Here is a 26,771-nt window from a genome sequence, read left to right as displayed (position 1 = left end):
ATTGTATGTTGGCTTGGGGATAGAAACGTGGTGGAAATTTTCTAAGAAAAAAAGTAAGTCATTGAATTTCAGTTAAGAATTGCCATAAAGTGGAGTGTGTGTGTGTGTGTGTGTGTGTGTGTGTGTGGTGCTGTATTTTCTTTGGCTTTAGGATGAATTGAATTGGAAGCTACTTATTACCATGCTTAATGTTATAGAAATAATCATTAGGTAGAGCGTCCTGGAGAAAACCATTCAGTAGCAGCCCAGGTGGCTAGAAGACCTCTTTCTTTGAAAAGGTGAACTGCTGCCCATCTACTTTGGGCAGAATGGCCATGTGGAGAAATCAGATCACTGCTTAATGAAAGGAATTGACCACTGTCAACTCGAAAATCCACCCACAGTCTAGAATTGGGTGTTTATCAGGCAGAAGTTCTCTCCAAAGACATTTTTAGCTTGTATCTAGTCAACAAACTATAAGAGAGAAAACCCAAAGCTTAAAGGAGGGTGTGTAAGGGGAGCCTTAAAACAAAATAAAACAAAACAAAAGAAACCCAAAGCAACTAGATTCTCCTAGTAAGTCTGGCTTTTCTTTTTTTGTTCAGTAGAGAGGTGGAGAAGAAATTAACCCCCTTTTACTAGCAATTGCTTGGGGCAAGTCTCAGCAGGGAACATCAGAATGTGGGCTAATAAAGGAATCTGTATGATGCTCCGACCTCTTCAGGGTCCTTGCAAGCCTCTTGTCTTTCCTCATCATCACCACACCCACCTGGGGCAGGTAGAGCTGGAGTCCTCACCTCCTATATATGACATATGAGAGAACCGAGGCACAAGCAGGCAGGGTGGCTTGCCCAAGATTTCAGTGGGTTCCTGATTTTTACCTGACCACATCGCTGCTACGTAGGCCTCATCTCAGTCCCTCGGACTGGAGGGACAACCCAATGGCTGTTTTATTACAAGACAACCAGGGAAGAAGGCCTTGGATTCCCTAGTGCCCTGCACATTCCCGGGCTGCAGCCAAAGTTGCCTCAGATTATAAAGGCCAGGGGGTCGGTAAGGATTCACTGACTCATTAGCTTTTGAGCCATCACCACCCAGGCTTTAGGTTTAGCCCCCTAATGGGCACTAGGTGTTAGGGATCTCTCATTGCTGGGTTCACTGTCCTTTGCAAAACACCTTTTACAAGACTTGCTTCTTTGTGGCTGCTCCCCTGAGATAGGTAAAATGTTTCTATGGAGTTCCCTCCTTACTCTCGCCATGTCTATGTGAGGGTGTGGGAGTGAGGTGGGCACACTGAACTCAGGAGTGCACGTGGGTATGTGTGGCTAGAGTGGGGCAGGCTAAGATGCTGACAGAGCTGTTTCCTGGGTGGGGTCCATCTCTACCATGTCCCACCTGCTCTGTTTGTCTTGTCCTGCCTGCTGTTAGCCTGTGGGGTGCTATAGGAGTTTCCATCCCCCAGGCGCTCAGCATGTTACTTCCGGTGTTCACAACAAAGATCGAATGCCTCCTCTTTAATACTGATTGTGCATCTCTCTCCCAATCCCCACAAGTCACACTTTAGCATCCTTTAATTATCTTGATTGCACTTATTGCTTTCAGAAATTGTCTTGTTTATTTATTATTTCTCTCCAAGAAACAATATTGTTAGAGAATTTCTTGGAGAGAAACAATAAACAGGGTCCTCATCTGCTTCTTCACTAGTGTATTTCCAGTGCTAAGAATAGTGCCTGGCACACAGTAGGTTGTTTGTAATTATTTGTGGAATGAAGGAAGACTTGGGATATGCCTCTATCCTTTTTGCAACTTATAATTGCCCCCGAGCCAGAAACTTTACTGTGAGGCAAAACAATGGAATTTATTCCCATTGATCCTAAAGATCTCCCAAATGGGCCACTGTCCCATTTGAACCCCTGTATAAACTGAACTGTGTTAGGGCCCCTAAAGGTCTGAGAACTCCAGGACAGTGTGTGAGCTAAAAGGCAGGTATATTTGGAGCTAGGAGACACAAAGCTGCCTTTTTTTTAGGTCTCCCCTGGTCTCATCAACCCTATTTCACTTTCCCTGCCTGTGATCATCTTATCAAACATTCGCTTCTGACCAGCCCCACCTTGGAAAGCCCTGCCCCATTTGTTGTGCTGGTGATGGCTAATACTTCAGATAACCACATGGTCCAGACAGGACTTGCTTTTATGGACTTTGTCCTGCGGGCAGATCCCCAGAGAAAATACTCCTGGATTTTACCGTAGAAGTTGGGAGAGAATAAGCCTCTCTGTTGAGATCATTTCTTTGAGGTTGATAGCATCTGAAGCCATGTGAGAACAGTAGCACTCATCCAAGGAGGGTTATTAATTCTACTGACCTCCCATTAATCCCCCAAGAAGGCCCTTGTGGCTATGGCCCTGCCCTCTCTTCAAAAAGCTCTGTTTCTCAGTTTCTTCTGCACTGGAAATGTGGATAGAAAAGGAAGTGGTAGAAATTCTGACTTTCCATGGAAAGTTTCTCTAAAACAGACTTTGGCTTGAGTATCTATTTCTGCAAACTATTAAACTTTTGAAAAATAATGGCAAGAATTTGGAAAATGTTGAGTGCAGTATTTATACACACTATATTCCTTCCTTCCTTCTTTCCTTCCTTCCTTCCTCTTTCTTTCTTTCCTTCTTTTTCTTTCTTCCTTTCTTTCTCTTTCTCTCTCTTTCTCTTTCCATTCATCCTACATTGTTTTCTAAAGTTGTCTCAGATCATTTGTCAATGGCCTAGTGTTTCTCCATGGTTTTTGTCTTCCTGAGAGCATGTCCAAGCAAAATGGGATCATGATCCAACCACCAGATGAGGGACCTCAATGGGATCCCTCACCTGGGATCATGATCCAACCACCAGATACGGGACCTCAATGGGATCCCTCACCTGGGATCATGATCCAACCACCAGATACAGGACCTCAATGGGATCCCTCATCTGGGATCATGATCCAACCACCAGATACGGGACCTCAATGGGATCCCTCACCTGGGATCATGATCCAACCACCAGATGAGGGACCTCAATGGGATCCCTCATCTGGGATCATGATCCAACCACCAGATACGGGACCTCAATGGGATCCCTCATCTGGGATCATGATCCAACCACCAGATACGGGCGTGTTGGTGGGCCTGATTCAGAGACGCCTGTTGCCTTGCTACAGAGCAGAAAGTGCTCTGCACTTTCTGGACAGGACACCCAGGTTTTTATCCCAGCTGACTGACTTTGGGCAAGTTCATTCCTCTTTCCAGATGCCAGTTTCTCAACAATAAAGTGAGGGAGCCTTGCTCCGATTTCCCTCCTTCTCTTACTGCCTAAACTTGTCAGCTAGAACTTCAAGTTTGCTTCACCTTAGATCCTGATTGCCACTACAGTGGGGACAGCAGGGACGGTCCCCAAGCCTGAAGCAAGAAGAGGACAGAGAAGGATGAACTGCAGGAGACTTTGCCTAAGCAGAAATCCAAACCCCATTTTTCCCTAAAGATGAGACATCTTACTTCAAGGACATTTGTCAAGTTGTTAAAGTTCCCTTGATGGTCTCTCAGAAGCCCTGGAACTTCTGGAAATCACTTGAACTGTGATAAGAATTCTCCTTAGAGCTGCCTGAGAATAGCAGGACACGGCAGGCGAGGAGGAGGAGTCACCTGCTGTCTTAATCCACTCAGACAGAAATGAAATTTCTCCCACCCAAGGGTTTCCTGGGGCTTCAGGGAGCTCACAAAGCTGCTTGCTAGAAAGAATATTTAGCCCAAGCTGGGAGGAGTGGTGATTTTGATAAGAAAATCAAGAGCCCCATTCACGTTCCCAGCTGGTCTCTAAACTTGACTTTGAGCTCCAGTATCCTCGTTGGCTCTGGCCAGGTCATCCCACCCCACTATAGGCCTCCAGCAGCCCCTGAATGGGCCACAGCCCTCACCCCTCCAAGTGGCTGAACACTGGGGCCAAGATTAAAGCTCCACAGTTAGTTCCTTTCTCCTGAGTTCCCTCCTCAGTTCCCACTTTGTAGTTTAGGTCCATGTTTTTCAAAAAGATCAGTTTTCCTTAAAATAGTATTTCTTCTTCTTTTCTTTTTTTTTTATTGTATCTCGATGCTAGAAGAAAAATGGCACATAACAGAGATCCAGATACAAATGAACATTTCCACAAACATCTTGCAAAACAACATCAAAGTGAGGAATACAACCATCTTTGTTTCAAGAAACAGTGTCTTTTTCAGAGCACTTCATTAGCTTTCTAAAGCCAGTAACAAACCTAGATTTGTAACAAATCCCATTCCCACAGGCCTGAGTCTGCTAGGCTCCGCAGCCGTCTTCTTGGTTAAATCAAAGCAGGTTGTCATTGTGGTTAATAACATTTGAACACATATTTTAAAGCATGTGTAACAATGTGAGTCATCTTTTTTTTTCTTTTTTTTGCATTTGAACAACAACAGAAACAAAACCCCAAAGCAAATAAAGTTTGAAATGTAATGTAAAACCAGGGCCCTTTGGGGGCCTTGCTAGAGTGACTGTGTTGTTTCAGGGAGTGGTGCCAAATGCCCTTTTCAAGTAGTTTGGGGATGAGGGTGAGCAAAGACATAAAGTATCAGAAACTACAACACTGAGGTAGCACCCAAGCTGGTTGCCCTTTGACCCCTTGAAGTGCTTTTAGATTGAGACCGTCTAAAAGCACATTCTTGGAATTTTAGAACTTTGATCATCTTAACTTTGAGTTTACAAAAATAACAAATAACATTTATTTTGAACATGTTCTTTTCAAGGTCTGGTGCCTCCAGAACAGGTGAAATAGAGGGATTCCTCTTAGGCAAAGCAACCATACACTTGGATACCAGCCAAGCTCCAGGCCCGGAAGTGGAAGAGTACTGCTAACATCCAATTATCCACAGATTGGATGGTTGGGGGTGAATATGGCAGTGCAGAAAAAGAGGGAAAGAAAGCAGGCATTTTCTCTCCCCATTGGGTCTACTTAGCTGACATGCTGCGGAAAATAAATTGTAAGAGGACTTTGATAATGTGTTAATTATGCAGCTGCATTTTCCATAGGCCATCTGCATAATCCCATCTCATAGAGATGCTCCAAACTACCTGAGGACATTTGGGTTCTGAAACACTGTCACTCTAGTCTCATCAGAAAATCAAACATGGATGCAACTTGGCAATGAAAAACATAAAAATGTCACCACAATAGCCGTTGAGCTTGAATGACAGAAATGAAGGACGGAGATCTACACATCTACTTAGCTCTTGACTTCGGGTTTTAAAAATTCAGAGTTAACAAAGGAAAATCCTTCGAATTCTGATTGGTCAATATTCCTGATGACTTCCTGGTCGGGAGGTGTTAGGACTGGTGGATGGCGGGTGAAAAATCGGTCGAAGTTTTCAGCATTTCGCCCACACTATGAGAGGGGAAGAAAAGAACTTGTGGTGGGTGGGAAAAAAACAAAAACAAAAGTCAAAATAAAACAGAACCTAGCATAACTGGGTGTGCTTTTCTCCATCCCCTTCCCTTTCAGAAACTCAGAGAGGTTGTTTCAAATGATCAGAAATGAGAGCAACATAAAATGCAAAATTCTCATGACCTTTGGTGCACGACCTTGGGTTCCCGACCTTCAGTTTTTGTAGCTCATGAGCTGCTCCTGGTGTCCTTCTGGGCAGTCAGGAGATGGATGGCAAAGGCACGAGATGGTGGGGCCGAAGGCATGTGGCATGTCCCCCCAACCCACCCCGAGAAGTCAGCCAAGTTCATCTGTTGGAAAACATGGGATTAAGGCACCTGAGATGTTTCAGGTGGTACAAGATGCAAAGTAATGACCCATTTATACGTCACCTGGGAGATCCCAGTATTTATAGTAGCAGACCCCTCAAAGTGCTGTCCTCCAGCTCTCAATCAGGAGAAGTGGATGTTTTCCAACTTAACAGAATACAATTTATAAACTCCAGCCAATGGAGGAAGAACCCAGTGAAGATCTGGGTTTGATGCTTGCACGCCTGGACAACCACGAGGCCCCTGGTTAGCTGGATCAGTCACCGACCATCAAATGCAAGGTGCCAGGAGGCAAATTCAGCCATTCCCTCTTCAATTAGGAAGGAGGGATGTGGGAGGAAGTACAAGCCATTGTTTGGTGAAGCAATCAGGTTCTAGAGAGAAAATCATTGCCATTTCTCACCCATCCTGCTGGTCTTTCTATATTAAAAAGGCCCCTATCTGAGGCAGAGTTATAACACATATGTGTATGTACATGTCTGCACATGTGTGCATGCATGCATGAATGCTCACACCTATACATGCTAATTCCCACCTAATGAGAAGGGGCAAACCGCTAATTTGGGGTTCCTTGTTCTTTGCCAGCAAAACCCATTTGCACAAAAGCTCTATGTGTTTCCAACACAGTATCTCTACGAGGTAACCACAACCTAATAGTATAATAGTAATAGGAGTAATAATAATTATGACTGCCGATATTTATTATGCATTTGCTATATGCCAGTGCAAAATGCTCTTTACTGGAAAGTTCTTTACTTGCATTACCTTATTTAATCTTCCCAGTGGCCCTATGAAGTGGGTATTATTATTATCTCCATTTTATAGATGAGGGAACTGAGACCAGGGAGATTATGTAATTTGTTCAAGGTCACACAGCAAACCAATAGCAGAGCAAGATGAACCAGGTCCACCTGACATCAGAGCCCAAGTTCCTGGCTCCATTTTTACAAGTACAGTGGCCGGGCACAGTGGCTCATGCCTGTAATCCCAGCACTTTGGGAGGAGGAGGTGGGTGGATCACAAAGTCAGGAGATCGAGACCATCCTAGTCAACATGGTGAAACCCCATCTCTACTAAAAATACAAAAATTAGCCGGGTGTGGTGATGGGCACCTGTAGTCCCAGCTACTCAGGGGGCTGAAGCAGGAGAATCGCTTGAACCCAGGAGGCGGAGGTTGCAGTTGGCTGAGATCGTGCCACTGCACTCCAGCCTGGGTGACAGAGCAAGACTCTCTCTCAAAATAAATAAATAAATAAATAAATAAACAAACAAACAAACAAACAAGTACGGTGGCAGCCTGGTGGCTGATTGACTAATGAAGTGGGGAAGGGGCCGGTGGGAAGGCAAGGATGGGGATGATGAAGTCTCTGGTTTGAATGACAGAGACTATGGTTGTATGAACTGAGACAGGGAAAGTGGGAAAACTGAGAAAGATGATTAATTCCATTTTGGATAACGACTTTGAGAGGCCAATGAGAGTCCTGGTGATGACCAGAGGGAGTCAGAAGCACAGGTTCTGGGCCAGGCGTGGTGGTTCACACCTGTAATCCCAGCACTTTGGGAGGCCGAGGTGGGCAGATCACCTGAGATCATGCGTTTGAGACCAGCCTGACCAACATGGCAAAACCCTGTCTTTATAAAATTAGCTGGGCATGATGGTGCACGCCTGTAGTCCCAGCTACTCAGGAAACTGAGGTGAGAGAATTGCTTGAGCCTGCGAGGTAGAGGTTGCAGTGAGCAGAGATTGTACCACTGCACTCCAGCCTGGGCAGTGATTGAGACCTTGACTCAAAACCGGAAAAAAAAAAAAAAAAAAAAAGCACAGGAGGAGAGAGGTCTTGAAAAAACTTTTTTCTTTTTTTTAAAGCACAGAATGTGGGGAGTGGAAAGAGATAACAAAAGCAACAAAAACCAGTGAGCACTTTCAATGAAACAGACATTTGCCAAGTGTTTTTGCATATATGACCTTTTTCATTCATGTAACAACTCTGTGAAATAGGTGTTTTATTTCCATTTGCCCATGATAAAAATGCTCCTTAAAGTGTCTTAGGACAGCAGGAGGAGAGCCAGGAGAGAACAGTATCAGCCAAGCTAAGGACTGAGAGAAACTCCAGGTGAAGGGCATTGGTATAACTAAAATATCTTTAAGAGGTCAAATAGGAGAGTTGCTGAAAAAGGATCATTGCAATTAGCAACTGGGGCGATATTGATAAGAAATGGAGGGCTGCCACTGAACTTCAGTTGCTGGAGGAGTGAAGGTACATTGAGAAAGTCAGGAGGTGCACGCTCTTCTTCAAAGCCTTTTTGTTGAGGGAAGCAGAAGCATTTGCTCTGCATGCAAGGGACTTAGGTCTCCAAGAGCCTCTGCCTCCTGCTCACTTCTTATCTGAGTAAAAGTGAGTCTGGGGCCAGGCGCGGTGGCTCATGCCAGTAATCCCTGAACTTTGGGAGGCCGAGGTGGGTGGATCACCTGAGGTCAGGAGTTTGAGACCAGCCTGGCCAACATGGTGAAATCCCATCTCTACTAAAAATACAAAAAATTAGCCAGGTGTAGTGTCAGGCACCTGTAATCCCAGCTACTTGGGAGGCTGAGGCAGGAGAATCACTTGAACCCGGGAGGCGGGGGTTGCAGTGAGCTGAGATGACACCATTGCACTCCAGCCTGGGCAACAAGAGGGAAACTTCATTGCAAAAAAAAAAAAAAAAAAAGTGAGTCTGTAGACTGAATTCAAACCCCGGTATTATGCTGCCCACTATCTGTGCAACTCTGGGCAAGTTCCTTAAAGTTTCAGTTTCCTCTTTTGTAAAATGGGAGCAATTTTAATTCCTATCACACTGGGGTTGTGATATGAGGATAAAATGAGAGAATGCAAGTAACAGGTACTGAGTATGTGATCAATGCATCATGGCTCCAAGTATTATTTAGTTCCCATTTTCTACTCCAAATCCCCACAGACAGACAGCGTATGTTTCCTATAATAGGGCATTTGCACGGTGTTTAAGTTTTAAATACTAAGGAAACAGTCTTGAATTTTTAAAAGACTCTTGTCAGACTTAAGGAAACCTATTTGTCATTCCAAGCTAAATTGTTTCTGCTGTTTTTGTTAACTTGGCTTCAGGTATCAGAAAATGAGAACTCTCTGACACAGTATGAAGACCTGGGGTCTGTTCTGCTGGCCAGTGGAGGGAAGCTCCCACAGAAGGATGACCCCTCAGGGTAAACTCACTGTGGTTAGGATTGTTGTCCAGATTCATTCATTTGTTTATTCATTTTCTCATTCAAGACGGATTTATTGAGCACTCACTACGTGCCAGGCTCTGTGCTAGTAGAAAATGATACAAAATCCATGCTTCATGGAACTTACATTTTACTGGGGAAGAGAAGCAACAAACAAGACTGTAACTGTAAATGTGAATATATGTTTTAGTGCCACAGGGAGATAAGTGATGTTAAGAAAAATAAAGCCAAAGCTGGGGGAGTAGCTCACGCCTGTAATCCTAGCACTTTGGGAGGCCGAGGATGGTGGATCACTTGAGCTCAGGAATTCATGACCAGCTTAGGCAACATGGTGAAACCCCATCTCTACCAAAAATACAAATATTAGCTGGGTGTGGTGGTGCACATCTGTGGTCCCAGCTACTCAGGAGGGCTGTGGTGGGGGATCACTTGAGCCCAGGAGGCAGAGGTTGCAGTGAGCGGGGATCAAGCCACTGCACTCCAGCCTGGGCGACAGAATGAGACTCTGTCTCAAAAAAATAAAATAAAATAAAATAAAAAAATAAAGAAAGAAAGGCCAGGGGATGGAGTGAGAATGATGCCATTTTCAGCTTGGAGGAAATGGCCTTTGAGCAAGACCTCAGTGAAGTGAGAGAGGGTGCCCTCTGGATGTCGGGAGGAAAGGCATGCTAGGCAGAGGGAGCTGCAAGTGCAAAAGCCCCAAGACAGAGCTCACCTGGCACAGTCACCAAACAGCAATGAGGTCAGTATGGCCAGAGCAGAGTGACCAAGAGGCCACAGAGTGGGCCACGAGCCAGAGCAGGGTCCTTGATGGCCACGTAAGGACAGTGGATTTTTATCTCAGCTCCATGAGAAACTGCTGGAGAATGTTGAGCCCTGAATGATATGATGACATATGTTTTGTTTTTGTAGTGTTTCATTGTTTTAGAGACATGGCCTTGCTCTGTTGCCCATGCTTGAGTCAGAGGCATGATCATAGCTCGCTGCAGCCTCAAACTCCTGGGCTCAAGCAATCCTCCCACTTTAGCCTCATGAGTAGCTAGGACTACAGATGTGCACCACAACGCGGGACTAATTTTTTGTTGTTGTTGTTGACACGGGGTGTGTGTGGGGGTCTTGCTATGTTGCCCAGGCTGGTCTCAAACTCCTGTCCTCAAGTGATCCTCCCACCTTAGCCTCTCAAAGTTCTGGAATTCCAGGTGTGAGCAACCAAGACTGGCCCTGACTTACATTTAAACAGGATCACTGGTGTGGTGTACAAGGATAGATTAAATGAGCAGGGGACAATAGCGGAAACAGTGCAACCAGTGAGGAGGTGGTTACGATAATCCAGGTAAGAATGATGGGGGCTTGAAAGAAGGTGATTGGTGGGGGGATGGAAAGATGCATTCAAATGTGGGGTATGTTCTGAATTCAGAGTTGACAAGATTTGCTGATGGATCGGGTGTGGGGTATGAGAAGAAGTGAGGCATTGTTGGTGACCCTGGCATTTTTGGCCTGAGCTACTTAGTAAGAGAGGAACACGAGGAGTAGAGCCTATTTGAGGGGGGAAATTTAGTATTTGCTTTCCTTTTTGATAAGTTCAAAATTCCAGGTGACATGTCAAGGAGTCCCCTCAGCTGCAGTGTGGGGATTGCAGAGGTTTGGGGAGCTCGATTGGTGGCCATGGCATCGGGGAGAGACTGCCACAGTCATCCACAGGAAAGGAATGGTGGCTAGGACTGTAGAAAAGGGAGGTGAAGCAGACAACAAAGAGGTGATGGTGGCAGGGACTGCTGGTTTGGCATCCTGGTGTGGCTATAAGGCAGACCTGTGCGTGTCTTTCTTTGGCCTGGGTGTTGGAACCCAAGCCAGCCAGTCTAGGAAGCACATTAGCTGAGACACGGAGCATCTTCAGGGACCATTTTTCTTTAAAAACGATTAATTTCCCATCCACACCAGAAGGCTGTTGCTTCGCCTGGGCCTCCCCAGAGGCTGTGATGGGAGCCAGTGAAACAGCTTCTGGCAGCTCCACAACCTCCCCCTCCCTCTCCCCACTCCCTCCTGCCTCAAAGAACAATGAAATCTTTAAGTGAGATAGCACAGAGGAGACGCAAGAACAGGGGTTAACCAAGGGGGTGCGATAGAGAGGGAGTGTGATTTCCCTGCTAATCAGCAGCTTACAGGGCTGGCAGATCACAGCCTCCCTGTTAAGTGTTTCTGTGTTTTTCAAATGGAGCTGTCACTGACCATTAGCTTCAGGAGCGCTCCCTAAATGGAGACGTCAGCCCTTGGGAGACACAGCCCAGATCAGTTTCCTGCCTGCTGTGTCCTTGAAGTATGGGCAGCTCGGTGGCTGGCATCTAATTAAAAACGCACCATGGATTGCACCTGCCTCTCTGGCTTGTCTTGGGTGAACACTTCAGCCTCACTCAGCTTAAAAAAAAAAAAAGAAAATCCGACCCCCTTGTCATCAGGGTACATCAATGGGGCTCCTGGAACAGGAATGGGGGCCAGAAACCAACTGGGTAATTTAAACCACAAGCACCTCTTTCAGGATTAAGGAGAGGAGTAAGAAGGTTGGTTTGTTGAATTACGCTCCTGAATTTAAGAATCTAGACAGTTTGAAAAGCTTATCTGTGACCTGTTACACGTAAGCTCTTTTTCTTTTTCTCTTCTCTTTTAATTTCTGTTTCATTGAGTTAATAACAGAGTCTTGCTGTTGAATGTGGAGTTGGCTTGGTCACCACTGCCACAGGGATCTCCTTTTTGTTTTGTTTTGTTTTGTTTTTTTGAGACAAGGTCTTGCTCTCTTACCCAGGTTGGGGTGCAGTGGCGTGATCATAGCTCACTGCCACCTTGAATTCCAAGGCTCAAGGGATCCTCTTGCCTTGGCCTTGTGAGTAGCTTGGGACCACAGCTGTACACCACCATGGCCAGCTAAAGGGATCTTTTAAAGATGCTGACTGGAGTATGCCATTTCCCTGCTCTTATCTGCAATAGCTCCCCATTGCCCAAAGCCCACACTCCTTAGCATGGCTTCCTTAAGCCATTTAGGACCTGTTCCTGGACACTTGGTCAATGGCCCCTTCCCTGCCCATGTCCCCCACCCCCTGAGACACCCTCCAGCCATACTGAAGTATTTCCAGTTCTTGGAACACTCATGAACTCTTGGAGGTGACTCCAAGCCCTTGCACAGGCTGTCTCCTCTGCCAGGAACACTTGTCTTCCACTCCTTCCCCATTCATCCAGCTATCTCCTGTGCATCCTTTCTGTCTCCAGAGCAGTGTCACTTCCTCCACGAGGCTTTTCCTGACCTCTTCTCTATACTCCTGGATTTACCCCATCAAAATACAGGGTGTTCATCAAATAATTGCCAGAGGAAAAAAAAACTGGGAATCTACTATGGGCCAATAGGGAAAAACAGTTAAATAAATAATGATACATCTATTTGATGTATTACCATGCAAAACACTCTTAAAAATTAAAAGAAGATATAGAAGAATATTAAATGACATAGTTATATAATTACTAACAGTGTGTACAATATCTTCCCATTCTATAAATTATATACACAAATGTATATGTAATATCTGTACATATTTTATACACAGGCTTATGGAGATTAGAAGAATTACAGATGGTTTTAATTTTTTCCTTTTCCCCTTTATGCTTGATTATATTTTTAAAATTTACATAACAATCAGGTATTGTTATTATTATTTTGTAACAAGAAAAGAAGCTGTGAAAGCTATCTTATATGAGAGAGCAATTATCATGGAAGAAATTGAAAAATAGAAATAAAGAGAATGGGAGTATTTGGGTAAATTGTTAAGGTTAGCCTGATGCTACTTTAACATGCTTCATCTTAGTAAAACACTCTAAGGCAGCAGGAAGATCGCTTGAGGCTAGGAGTGTGAGACCAGCCTGGGCAACATAGCAAGACCCTGTCTCTACAAAAATTTAAAACTTCTCAGGGCATGACGCCACATGCCTGTAGTCCCAGCTCTTGGAAGGCTGAAGTCGGAGGATCACTTGAGCCCAGGAGGTTTAGACTGCAGCCAGCTATGATCGTGCCTCTGCACTTCAGCCTGGGTGACAGAGTGAGACCCTGTCTCAAAACAAAATGAAACGAAAAAACTCTAAAACAAGTGGTTGCTTTGACGTGTATTTTGGTGCTAAGGGATAACGAGGAAGGCTAATATTTGGGTCTTGTAGATCCTCTGCCTAGCAGCATGCCAGACACTGGCGATACATAAGAGGGTACCTGTTCTTGTCCCCATTGAGCTTAAGATCTAGCAGAAGACACAGATGCAAACATAGGCCACTGCATGGGACCATGGGACAGGTGCTGCCATTGAGCACAGAGGAAAGGAACCCAAGAAGGGCCAGGAACTCTGTCTGGAGGGAGTGACATCTCACTTGAGTGAGACCTGCAAGAGAGACATTGCTTCTTTGGAGGAGGAAAGGAAAGAGCCTGGAGAAGAAATGGAGGTAAAAAGAGGGCATGGACAAGGTAAGATGGTGGAGGAGAGGATAAGGCTCCTCCCTGCTGTCTGTTGCCCAGCCGAGTTTGATAACATGAGGCTAGTGGCTCAGGAGAGCTATCTGCCCAGCCTCCATCAAGACACCAGGACACCTTCAGGTTAACAAGACCAGAAGGTCACGATGAAAAGACATCCAAGCTACATAGCCTAGGCAAAAAGACAAATGTATTTTTCTTTTTTACATGTGCACATCCAGTGAAATGCAGGGTCGTTCTTATGTCTTCCAGTTTCCCACAGCCAAACACAGGAGGGACCCACTCAGGGAGAATCAGATGCTCAAAGCTGCATACATATTTGATCATTTAAAAAAGTCATTTGTGGTCTGGGTTTTGGCAGAAAAAAAGAGAGATTTGAGTCTCCTTTTTCTGCTAATAATGAAGGTCCCTTACAATCAGGGATCTTTTATCTCTTATGTTTATTTAGGGAGGAGGTCAGTAGGAGAGGGGTCTTTTGTGTTTGATACTAAGTCTGTTTTGTTTTGCTCTTGCTTTTCTTAATTTTCATTAAAAAATAACATCCAGTGTTTTGATTTCCTCCAGATCTCAGTTTAAATGGCACCTTGTCAGAGAAGCTGTACCAGACCACCTTCAAATAAAGTGGATCCTCATTCTTTCCTCCTGTTATTCTCTGTCAAGATATCCTGTTCATTTCTTTCACAGAAATAAAATCTGGTATATCTCAATCTGTAATTATTAATACATGTTCATTCTCTGTTGATTGTCTATGTTCTCACCTAGACTGTAAGCTACATGAGAGCAAAATCACATCTGTTTTATTCACCACTGCATTTCTAGAACCTAGGGATGAAAAAAAATCAAATGGACAAATAATAGTGTATGTTAAGTACTAACTATGAGCCAGATACTGTGTTAAGTGTTTTGCAAGCTTTACCTCCTTTAATCCCCCCAAAAGCTCTATGAAGTCCTTGCTGTGCAATGAGAAAATGGGTTTAGAGAGTTTAAGTATCTGACCATGATTTGATCCTAGATTTGACAAGAGATCCAGGCTCTTCTATCAGTCTCCTACATTTATCGCAGAAACAAACAAGCTATTAAAAAGCACCAAGATGCCAGGCATGGTGGTGCATGCCTATAATACCAGCACTTTGGGAGGCCCAGGTGGAAGGATCACTTGAGGTCAGGAGTTTGAGACCAGCCTGGGCAACATAGCAAGAACCTGTCTCTACAAAGAATTTTTTAAAAATTGGCCAGGCATGGTGGTGCATGCCTGTGGTCCCAGCTGTTCAAGCGGCAGAGGCAGGGGGAATCCCTTGAGCCCAGGAATTGGAGGCTGCAGTGAGCTATGACTGTTCCACTTCACGTCAGCCTGGGTGACAGAGTAAGACCCTGTCTCTAAGAAAAAAAAAAAAAAGTAATTATAATAATAAATTTTTTTTTTAGATGAAGTCTCACTTTGTCGCCCAGGCTGGTGTGCAGTGGCACAATCTCGGCTCACTACAACCTCCACCTCCTGGGTTCAAGCGATTCTCCTGCCTCAGCCTCCCAAGTAGCTGGGACTACAGGCGCCCATCACCATACCCAGCTAATTTTTGTATTTTTAGTAGAGATGGGGTTTCACTATGTTGGCTAGGCTGGTCTCGAACTCCTGACCTCGTGATCTGCCTGCCTTGGCCTCCCAAAGTGCTAGGATTACAGGCGTGAGCCTCTGTGCCTGGCCATAAAAAATTTTAAAACACACAAAAGAATCCTTCTTAATCCCTCCGCCCCAAATCTCTGTATTATGTTAACATCTTGGTCTGTATCCTAGATGGCTGGATGAATAGATGAATGGTTGTTTTTTAGTTTTTAGACAAAGGTGGAACCATGACTCCGTTCTTTTGCTTGCTTTTTAAAAGAAACTAGATGAAATACACTCTAAACATCTTCCCATGTCAACAGAGTATCATTTTTTTTTCTTATCTATTCTTCACCATTCATCCTAAACCCACATTGCTGGCTTCAAGTAAACTCACCCTCAAATAGTAATTATCCCTTCTACTTGCCTATCTTTTTATAGCTTTGATTCCCACAAGGCTGTGAGATAGGCAGGAAAAGGATTATCTCTACTTAACAGATAATTTTAAGAGTTAACAGTTTGTTCCGGGTCATATGGGGTCAAGTAGGAGAGCCAAGATCCAGAGCCCATCTGTTCAATTCCAAAGCCCATAGGCTTTCCATTACATCCCATTGCCTCATACTATGTATCTGATTGTGTGGCATGGACTTAAAAGTTAAGCTGACCTGGGTACCAATCCTGGCTCCAACAATTCCCAGCTATACAACCTTCAAGAAAGTTAGCTAAGTCCACTAAGCTCAAGTTTCTTGTAGGGTGTGGTGAGAATGACTTGATAAAATTCACATCAAATACTTAACATGGTAGCTGGTGGTTGCTGCTGAGGGCTGACTGACCCATTCCTGTCCACTGAGTAAGTCTGATAGGGCTGTGCTCTGGCTTGAAAGAGGTCCTGTACACTCTGCCAAACCCCAAATTCCTACCCATATTCCCATCCCAATTACAAGCAGAATGAGGACCTGCCAGTGCTACTTTAGACATAGAACAGAAACCTTCCCACTCAGCCTGGTGCATCATGGCAGGAAGCTACAAGACAAAGCCAGGCCCTGGGGCTCCCAGTTAGAGGAAGTGAGAAAAAGACGTGTACCCATGGGGAGAAAAAGGGATGCATTTCCATTCCCACCCAAGCCTCACTTCCTTAGAAAGACATTTCAAGTAGATTCACACACCATCTCTGTGCTGTTTTCCATACACCATTTGGGGGGGCATTTTGTGGTTATTTTTAAGAGACTGCACTTGTAACAAAACAAAAAGTAAGCTTTCTGTTTTCCTTTCTGGGTCATGAGCAGGTCTCAACCCTCCAAATTCAACTGTCACTGGAAGTCTTCGTGGAGTTGGAATTTCTATTGGGAGTGGCTGTGAAGGTAGGAAGAACATCAGCAAATGTGGTGATATGGTTTGAATGTGTTCTCCCAAAGTTCTTGTGCTGGAAACTTAATCCCCAATGCAACAGTGTTGAGAGGTGGGAACTTTTGGAGGTGACTGGATTGATGTTATTATTGTGGGAGTGAATTTATTTAAAAAGTAAGTTACCCTCTCTCATGTGCTCTCTTGCCATGTGATGCCTTCTATCAGGTTACTATGCAGCAAGAAGGTCCTCTCCAGATGCAGCCCCTGATCTTGTACTTCCCATCCTCGAGAACCATGAGCCAAATAAATTTCTTTTCATTGTAAGCACTCTGTCACTTGAGCAGGAGGATTGCTTAAGCCTGGGAGGTTGAGTCTGCAGTAAGCTGTGACCACGACACTGCAGCCTTGACCTCCCAGGCTTGAGCAATCCTGCCTTAGTCATCCGAGTAGCTGGGACTACAGGCATGTGCCACCCCACCTGGTTAATTTTTGTAATTTTTGTGTGTGTAGAGACAGAGTTTTGCCATGTTCCCCAAGCTGGTCTCAAACTTGCGGGCTCAAGCTCAAGTGATCTGCCCATGTTAGCCTCCCAAAGTGCTGGAATTACAGGCATGAGCCACTGCACCAGGCCCCAGTTTCAGGTATTCTTAAAGCAGCACAGAACAGACTAAGACAGACATACAATGTCATAAAAATGAAGGAGAAGAGGGGCTTAAAAAGAACGAAGGTACTCTGCATTTTTCCTACAGATAAACTCACTTATATAGGAAACTAGGAAGTTATTCAAAGGGTGATGTAGAGTTAGATATGCAGATAAGAAACAATCTCCAAGATAGAGGGGAATAATGCAAGATACAGAAATTGTACACAGCATGCTAACATCCTTATGTGTGATGTAGACTATTTCTGGGCCTGAACACATCTTCTCTAGAAGGTCACACAAGAACCTGGTTGCAGTGGGTGTCTCTGAGAAGGAGAACCAAGAAGCCTAGCTAGGAGCCATGGGTGAGGGGAGCCTTAATTTCACTTTGTAGCTTTTGATGTTGCTTGAATATTTTATTTTTTCACATTTTTTTAAAGGAGAAAGGATTAGAGCACCTAATAATATGGTGAGGTCAAGAAAGATGAGACAAGCTTATGAGAAGAGGCAGTTTTCAGGTCATTGATGACTCAATGAGAAAAATATCAATAGGATGGTGGGAGCAGAAGCCAGATTGCACCAAACTGAGGAAAGAATAAATTGTCATCAAGTGGAAATAGCAGGAACTGGCAACTCTTTCAAAAGTGTGTTTGTATGCAAAGTGAGGTAGGGTAGTAGTCATAGCAGTAGTAAGAGTAGTAGTGAGGAGGATTCCCAGGTTTGAGGTAGGGGATTTTGAACATGAAAAAGACATAGCAGGTTTATGCACAAAGGAGAAGGCCAGGATAGAGTCAGAAAGGACAGCTGCTGTTTCTGCCCAGCCAGCAGGCATTGTCTTTTCCTCTAGTGACAGTGGCTTTATTTTTCTTTTTCTTTTTCTTTTTTTTGAGACGGAGTCTCACTCTTTCGCCCAGGCTGGACTGCAGTGGTGCTATCTCGGCTCACTGCAAGCTCTGCCTCCTGGGTTCACGCCATTCTCCTGCCTCAGCCTCCCGAGTAGCTGGAACTACAGGCACCCACCATCGCGCCCAGCTAATTTTTTGTATTTTTTAGTACAGACGTGGTTTCACCGTGTTAGCCAAGACGGTCTCGATCTCCTGACCTCACGATCCATCCGCTTCAGCCTCCCAAAGTGCTGGGATTACAGGTGTGAGCCACCACACGCGACCATGACAGTGACTTTATTTTTCTTAAAGGAGATATTCCTTCTCTTCTTTCAAAATGTCTGATTTAGATAGGACATTCCTTCTCTTTTTTCAAAATGTCTGGATTAGATCCAGCTCTCTGGCTAAGAGGGGCTGGTGATCCAGGCCCTGTCAATCAGCATATACCATCCCCCTGGTGCAGTGAGCAATTCCCTTAGAGATGGGCATATGACCCAATATCTTCCAAAAAGATTGAGTCCTAGGCTGCTGGGATTTTATAAAAAGGAAGCCCTTTTCTTTGGTAGAAGTTGCAGAGATAATGGGACATAAATTGGGAGTTGCTATGTGCCCAAGAAAGCCTTCTGAGAATGAAGAATGAAGTCAACACAGTGGGGAAAGTAATCCTAAGGGATATAGATAAATGTTTCCCTGCTGGCATTGTTTGGGACCGGATGTAGATGATCCATCTACATCTGAATACTAACTATCATTATTTTTTGCTTAAAAGTCAATTTAAATCAGGTTCCTATTTGAAACCATAGGAGTTTTGTTGATACAGAGAGAAGCTGTAGACACAGACTAAACAGGGGAGATAAGCATGAAGGATCGAGAGGGTGGAGTCCAGAGCAGGAGTGAGGGTAAGTCTCACATGAGTTGGGGGAGGGAACACATATTTGCTAAGACAGAGATGGAAGCCAGGCAAGGAGGTCAAGATGACTATGGAGGTGCCAGGAGGTGGTAAGAAGCTGACGGCTACCAATCTGTGGCATCCATGGGCCTCAATCTTCCTCATGATTTAGGGCAGGGATCCCCAATCCCTGGGCCATGGACCAGTATCAAAATAACAATAATAATAATAAATAATAATATAATAATACATGACTCAAAGTCATGTATCTGGTAGGTTCTATGGTTGACTTGCCCTACAAATTTCATGTGTTAGAAACTGAATCTCCAATGCAACAGTGTTGAGAGGTGGCACCTCATGAGAACTTAACACCACTATCTTGATAGTGGGATCCTGATAAAAGGGATAAGTTTGGCTCCCTATCTTTCCCCTGTATGTGCACACACATGTATGCATATGCATATATATGCACACACATGCACGCATACTCTCTCTTGCCCTTCACCTTCTGCCAAGGGATGATACAGCAAGAAGTCTCTCACCAGATGCAAGCCCCTCACCCTTGGACTTTCCAGCCTCCAGAACTGTAAGAAATAAATTTCTTTTCTTTATAAATTATCTAGTCTGTGCTATTCAGTCATAGCAACACAACATGGACTAAGACAGCAACTGATTTAGGAACTTCACCTGGCTCAGGAAACTGCCAATTCCAACCATCTAAAGGGAGCCTGGTTTGATCTGAAGTTTAAATGGATTCTCCATGGGTGTGTAGATAGGTGGAGACAGATAAACAGACTCCAAGCTATGTGTCCTAAATGGCTCTTGGCTATTTGTTTGTCAGTATATAAATGTAGGTTGATATTTTTATTAAGATCTCTGCAAACTCCACACAGTGGATACCCCAAAAGAACAACCAGAAATGAGCAGGGAAACCTCTACTCCTTAATGAGCCTGTCTCGGCTGCCTCATTTCAATGCTGCCACGCCCTTCTTTCAGATGTTAGTCAATGCATGCTGTCTTTGTCAGCCTCAAAATCAAAGCCCTAAGGAACAGATAAGATTTGCATCTTTTAAAATCCTGACAACGAATTATAAAAGGTGTGAAGATGCTACTTATTTGTTGCAATATTTTAAAATAAATTTAAATCATTTGAATTGTAAGAATACTCAGTCTTTTTCTATTATGTAATAGACACCATTCGATGGTGTTATCATGACTCTCTCCTGTTAGCACAACCACAAACCTTACCAGGGGCTCCAAGTGCTTCTAATAATCTTTACAAGGGTCTTGGGCAGTGTACAGGCCAGGGATCAAGTCCTGGCTCCTCCACTTTCTAGTTGCTGGACCTTGGGCAAATGCCTTAACTTTTCCAAGCTCTAGTTCCTCATCTATAATGTGGTGATAACCCTACCTTATAGAGTTGAGAGAATTAAATGAGGCAATTCATGGAAGGCAGTTAAAACAGTGCCTGATGCAGACAAAAACTCAATATATTTTCGAATATATTTGAACAGTAAAGGTTTTATGAGAATTATTTTAAATCACAATTTTCAAAAAGGAATTGTTCTCTTGAGTATTTGATACTTTGGGGGAGTTAGGTTCTGCGCTTAAATAAATCATATTGAGTAAGTGTTAGATCCTTTTCTTAAGGCTTGAATTTGGAGTTTTAACAGCAAACACACAAAGGTTACACTTTCTGGATTCAATTCAGAAATGTCAGCACATCAAACACACATTCAGACACACACATACAGAGGCACTTACTCATACAGTGTAAAGGGCAATTGGGTTTGGAAGAGAATGTCACATGAACAGATTCGCAGCTCATTAAAGCAGTACTTGAAGCTTTTGACCTCAGCTACATAAACAATGTTTTCAGATGATAAAATTGCTGAGAAACCAAGTCCTGTGAGTACGATTTAGTTTGTGAAGCAGTGCAGCATTTGGACTCTCAGAGGATACGGGCAATGGGATGTGATCAGATAGCCCAAGTAGTATTTTGGAAATGATACTAACAGAGCATAGGACAAGGACCTTTGCAAGCTATAAAAGCTTGCCAGGTTTTCAGCCTTTCCTAATGTGCAGATGCCTCAAAATTATGGGGCTTTAAGTAAAGTGCAGATAAGAATCGGTAACAGGAGCAGAAATGATTGGAATCAGTCTGTCATACAAGTGGGTTTGGAGTTAGCAAGGCCTGATACAGGCTAGAATGGAAGGAAGGAGGGAATGAGCATTCTAATGATGTCTAGACAGGACTGGATGGTTGCTCCAATGTCAGGAGTGGAGGAAAGGGGCTCTTAACGTCTACTTCTCATCAAGTTGTACTCCTCAAGCCCTACCCAAAGAGCATTGACGATCAGATGCATCATATTTTAGAACACTTGACAATCTGGTTGACCATATTTTAGAACAATTGATGATCTGATTGATAATATTTTAAAAGAATACTAGAGCCATGTTTACTACTGGGCAGGTCATTGTACACACACTCTAGCGCTTAAGACTCCACAGGTGCCAGGCACAGTGGCTCATGCCTGTAACCCCCAGCACTTTCAGAGGCAGAGGTGGGAGGATCACTTGAGACCAGGAGTTTGGTACCAGCCTGGGCAATTAATTAAAAACAATGAAAAAACAAATAAATAAAAAGCAGAAAAGACTCCAAGGACTCTAATGAAGCCTACTTAGCTTTCTCTTCCTCTTCATCTCACTGCTTCTATGCTGCTACCTGGTTTGTCTTCTGAGGCAGCTGAATCCTTGTACCCTGGGCTCTTCCCCCTACCCAGTTTTCACAGTAAGCCCTTCATTAGGTGTTATGGACACTATGGGAGCCTTTCAGAGGAAGAGTGACAGGACTTCATTAAGCCAATTTGTGATAATACATGAATGCCATCAAACTCTCCATTAGGCGTTTCAATTTGAACATATTACCTAGCATATCTTGTCCTGTGACATTATAGCTCCATGTACTACTACTTCTGCAATAAAATATGCTCATCCATGCCAAAGGCTCAATGCACCTTCTGCTACAAGTCAGCAAAATTCTGAGCTGGATCACCCAGACACAAAGCAACTCCCTGGGTACAGCCCTCAGCCACTGCACCCTCTGATATCACTACATCCTTTGCAACAGGATGGACAGGAGGAAGTCCAACCAAGTGCACAACCATGTCCTCCTGCTCTATGCCCTGCAAGCCAGCGCTCTGTATCACAGAAGCTTTCCTGACCATCTATTTCATTCATTCATCCTATTGCTACTGGGACCAAACTCTTGGCTACCATGTTTTATACTTGAGGAGCAATCATGTGGGCAGTCTGCAGGGACGCATGTTCATCAGTGCCTTCATGTCCCCATGAGACAATGACTGAGTGCCTACAAGATGCCAGGAACTGGGGAGGACCTGAGGATGCCAACTTAGGGGTTCTCAAACAGCTCCAACCTGCCCAAGCGCCTATCACCTTTTGCCTGGATTATGGCAAGAGTCTTAAGCAGTCTCCCTGATTTCACCCTTGTCCCTGCAGCACTCAGAGGGATCCTTTAAAGACCCAAAGTCAGAACATGTTATTTCTTGGCTCACGAGTTGGTGTAAAAGCCAAAGATCCTTCAGTGGCCTGTGCTTTCCTTTGGCCTCTCTGATCTCACACCCCCTTTTCCTTTCTCCCTCAACCCCTTGGCTCAGCCACCTGCACTCCTTGCTCTCCCTTGACCATGCCAGGCAAGCTCCTGCCTCAGGGCCTTTGCATCTGCTACTACCAACCAAATCACTCTCCCCACTCACCCAGATATATACATGGCTCCCACCTCCCTCATCTTCTTCCTGTATTTGCTGAAATGTCATTTTCTCCACCTAGTCTATTATATGGACATCTCCCTGACCTGGCTCTTCCAATCTCCATCCCTACTTCAGCTTCCTGCATAATGTTTATCAACTTCTGACACATTGTATATTTCACTTGTTTCTATGTTTATTATTTTGCCCACTCTCCCTAGAATATAAGCTCCATGAGGGCAGGGATGTTAATTATTTTTAGTGCTATGTTCCCATCACCTAGAACAGTACCTAACCTCATCACCCACTGAATGGATGACTCAATATCTGATAACATCCCCACCAGAGGACAGAACCAATACAAGCTTCTTCCCAAGCCACTGCTCCATCACGCACTCAGCGACACAGTCTGCCCTTTAGTATCCAAACCACCACCTTTCTCCCACCACGTGCTGGCCAGGAACAGCCTGCTGTGTGCCCTGAACAACAACCAGAACATTCTATACTTAACTGTATATACTCCTTCACTACAGCCCTTACTACACAGGGTCTACCTACTTCACTGCTACAACAGGTTCTGCCAATCAACTCACAGGCCTGCTGCACCCTGCAGCACTGACTTCTAGCCCCTGCTACATAAAGGTGGAGTCCCTGGCCCCACAGTGTCCTATCCCCTGGGAGCTTGTGAGAAATGCAGAATCTGAAACCCCACCGCAGACTGGCTGAGTAAGAATTTTAGCCAGATACCCAGGAGACTCGTGTATGCACATTAAAATTTAAGACACTCTGCTAGGCTACATCATGGCATCTGTAACACTGGATTGGACTGTGTAAGGTTAGACTGCAGGAAGCTGCAGATCTGTCTACCCAAAGTCCTATGATTCAATGCATTGCCTCTTCAGATCCTTCACCAGCACCCTCTCCCAACACACACTGCAAAACCACACGATGCCATGACAGTTTGCAAAATCAGCAGCCAAATTATAGTCCTTTATAAATAGGTGGTAACTTATACAACAACCAATTTATTTGCGATACCCTGCTCTACATAAGAAAAACACCACGCACTCTAATATATATCCCAAAAGACTCCTTTATGTTCCACAGCACACTGCATTACAGCATCCTGTTTTATGGCCATTCACTCATTCAGTAAGAATTCTTGAGCACCTATAATGTGCTAAACCCTATGCTAGGCACTGGGATTTGACATGGAGAAAGTCACAATCTTAAAGTAGTCAAAAAGACAGGCATGAGATTGAACATGTTATTACAACCTGTGATGAATTTGTTGATGGGACAGTAGCAGATATCTACTCAGGAATCAACAAGAGCCTCCCTGAGTGGGTGATGTTCTACTGATTTGATGAGGGGGAAAAGGCAAGGCACGGTGGGGATCAGGGGGCTGGTGAGAGCATAGGAAGGGGCTTCGGGCATCCCAGGTGCATGGCTCTGCACAGATGAAGCAGGCAAGGGAAAACAAGGCACTGCATGTTTGAGGGACTAAAAGAAGCCCAGGAATGCTGTTCTTGGAGTCAGGAGCTAAAGCTAGGAAGAGGACAGAGATCTAGCATTGGGAGACCTCAAAAGCCATATATGCCAAGGAGCAATAGATATGAGATTGGGGCAACAGAAAGCCATTTGGGTGTTTTAAAGCAAAAGCAACCCACAACTAGGCGAACATTAAAAAAAAATGACTCTTGTTCCCTGCAACAATACACCAAATCTAGTGTATTTCAATACAAACAATGCTCTGTGAACAGCTCCTTGCCACAATAAAAGATGGCATTGAGAACAACTTAGAAAAACCCATTTAAAGTTATTTTAATGAACCTCCAATAATAGCACCCTTCACTGATGTTCGAATATAATCCTCTGTTATTGTTCCTTGTTTATTCTCTCACCACACTCTATTTAATAGCATGCATGAATCAGAAATGCTGACAGATACAGGCATGCCTTTTCACATCCCACAAGGCACATGGAACTCTGCACACGCTCACCATGGGCCTTTTGGAAGTGGCAGACAGTTAAGAAGGGGTGAGGAAGGAGAAATATAAAATCCTGGGATTGGGGGAAGGAGGGCTCTGATGCAATGCATTTGCAATGTAAAAGGCATACGGGCAGGCTGGATCAAATGGGTAGGTGATGTATCTTTTTTTTTTTTTTTCTGAGACAGGGTCTTGCTCTGTTGCCCAGGCTGGAGAGCACTGGCATGATCATGGCTCATGGCTCATTGCAGCCTCAACCTCCCAGGATCAAGATCCTCCCACCTCAGCTTCCTGAGTAGCTGGGACTACAGGTGGATGCCATCATGCCCACTAATGTTGGTATTTTTGGTAGAGATGGGGTTTTGCCATGTTGCCCAGACTGGTCTCAAATTCCTGGGCTCAAGCAATTTGCCTGCCTCAGCCTTCCAAAGTGTGGGGATTACAGGCATGAGCCACCGTACCTGGATGATGTATCATTTATTATTATTTCTAATTCAGTCTAAGGAGATTGAAGGTAGCACCTGCTCCTTTAGAACTGGTACCAGAACATTTTGAAGTATGTAGCACAGCCTGATCACTGTACTATGAAAGTCATTGTTAAACCCACATGGAGGAATTCAAGACATAGGTCAGTGGGAAATCATATCAAATGCAGAAGAGTTGAGGGATCTTGTTGATAATGACTAAGTATTGTAATCTTTTTATATTATCAATGATAATAACAGCTACCTTTTCCTGAGTGCTTTCTATGAGCCAGGCACAAGGCTAGACCTTTTATATTCATTACTGCTTAGCAGGGCTATTCAAAATATTTAACCGGTCAAAATGGTTGTAAATAACCACTGCTAACAGACGCTGGCTAAACAGCAACCTGACTTTGAACCATCACTACCCCTGAGGCTATAAACCAACAATGCATGGGATACATATGGGTGTAGGTGTGTTTTATTTGCCCCGAACTGTGTTTAATTTTCAAAAATTTGTTCTGATATATAAAAGAAATTGTGAGGTTTTTGTTGTTGTTGTTGTTGTTGTTGTTTTTGCTTTTTTTTGAGACGGAGTCTTGCTCTGTCACCCAGGCTAGAGTGCAATGGCACAATCTCAGCTCACTGCAACCTCTGCCTCCCAGGTTCAAGCGATTCTCTATCCTCAGCCTCCCAAGTAGTTACGACTACAGGTGCATGCCATCGCATCTAGCTAATTTTTGTATTTTTAGTACAGATGGGGTTTCACCATGTTGGCCAGGCTGGTCTCAAACTCCTGACCTCAGGTGATCCGCCTGGCTCAGCCTCCCAAAGTGCTGGGATTACAGGTGTGAGCCACTGTACCCGGCCAAAATTGTGAGATTTTATATAAACATCTTAACTTTATACGCCATTTCACTAAGCCCTTACTACACAGGACCTACATACCACACTGACCGTAACAGGATCTGTCAATCAACTCACAGGTCTGCTGCATCCCACAGCACTGAGTTCTAGCCCCTGAAAACCAGGAAGATGGAGCAGCCCTGCAGAGGCTGCATCCTGCAGGGCAGGCCATCGGGAGGTGAACATCAGCTGAGCCTGTTAGGTAGCTCACCTGCTCTCTGGCTTGCATCGATCTCCAACACTTTCTCTTCTATCTCACCAGCCCTCTTCCCTCATTCATATTATCTGCTTGGTCTCTGTAGGCATCTGAGTCTGTGACCTCTTCTGGAATCCACCACCCCATGCCCTGACTAGAAGGAGGACCAGTGTCTTCCACTTAAAGAGATGATTCTCTTGGCTGTGTGCAGTGGCTCACACCTGTAATCCTAGTACTTTGGGAGGCTGAGGTTTTTGGAGGATCACTTGAGACCAGGAACTTGAGACTAGCCTGGGCAACATGGCAAGACCACATTTATTTATTTATATATTTTTTTATTTATTTATTTATTTATTTATTTATTTGAGACACAGTCTCACTCTGTCGCCCAGGCTGGAGTGCAGTGGCGCAATCTCGGCTCACTGCAACCTCTGCCTCTCGGGTTCAAGCAATTCTCCTGCCTCAGCCTCACGAATAGCTGGGATTACAGGCACCCACCATCACACCTAGCTAATTTTTGTATGTTTTTAGTAGAGATGAGGTTTTACCATGTTGGCCAGGCTGGTTTCGAACTCCTGAGCT

General features: G+C 44.4%; 1 protein-coding gene across 3 annotated transcripts in view; it reads right to left on the bottom strand.

Moving 5' to 3' along the window:
• Positions 1-26,771, bottom strand: part of PRKCB (protein kinase C beta) — a 386,780-nt gene that overhangs the window by 816 nt on the left and 359,193 nt on the right. For 2 of the 3 annotated variants that reach the window (XM_024233705.3, XM_054533655.2), the window contains one exon: positions 4,067-5,398. The exons of the other annotated variant lie outside the window; for it this stretch is intronic. In XM_024233705.3, coding sequence (XP_024089473.1) covers positions 5,240-5,398 — 159 coding nt within the window. In that variant the 3' untranslated portion in view covers positions 4,067-5,239. Of the gene's footprint in view, positions 1-4,066; positions 5,399-26,771 lie in introns of those variants that run through there. 3 annotated transcript variants of the gene reach the window in all.

This window comes from Pongo abelii, chromosome 18, assembly GCF_028885655.2.
Source record: "Pongo abelii isolate AG06213 chromosome 18, NHGRI_mPonAbe1-v2.0_pri, whole genome shotgun sequence".
NCBI lineage: Eukaryota > Metazoa > Chordata > Mammalia > Primates > Hominidae > Pongo > Pongo abelii.
Note: the sequence above shows the minus strand (reverse complement) of the source record. Positions and strands in the feature narration are given on the sequence as shown.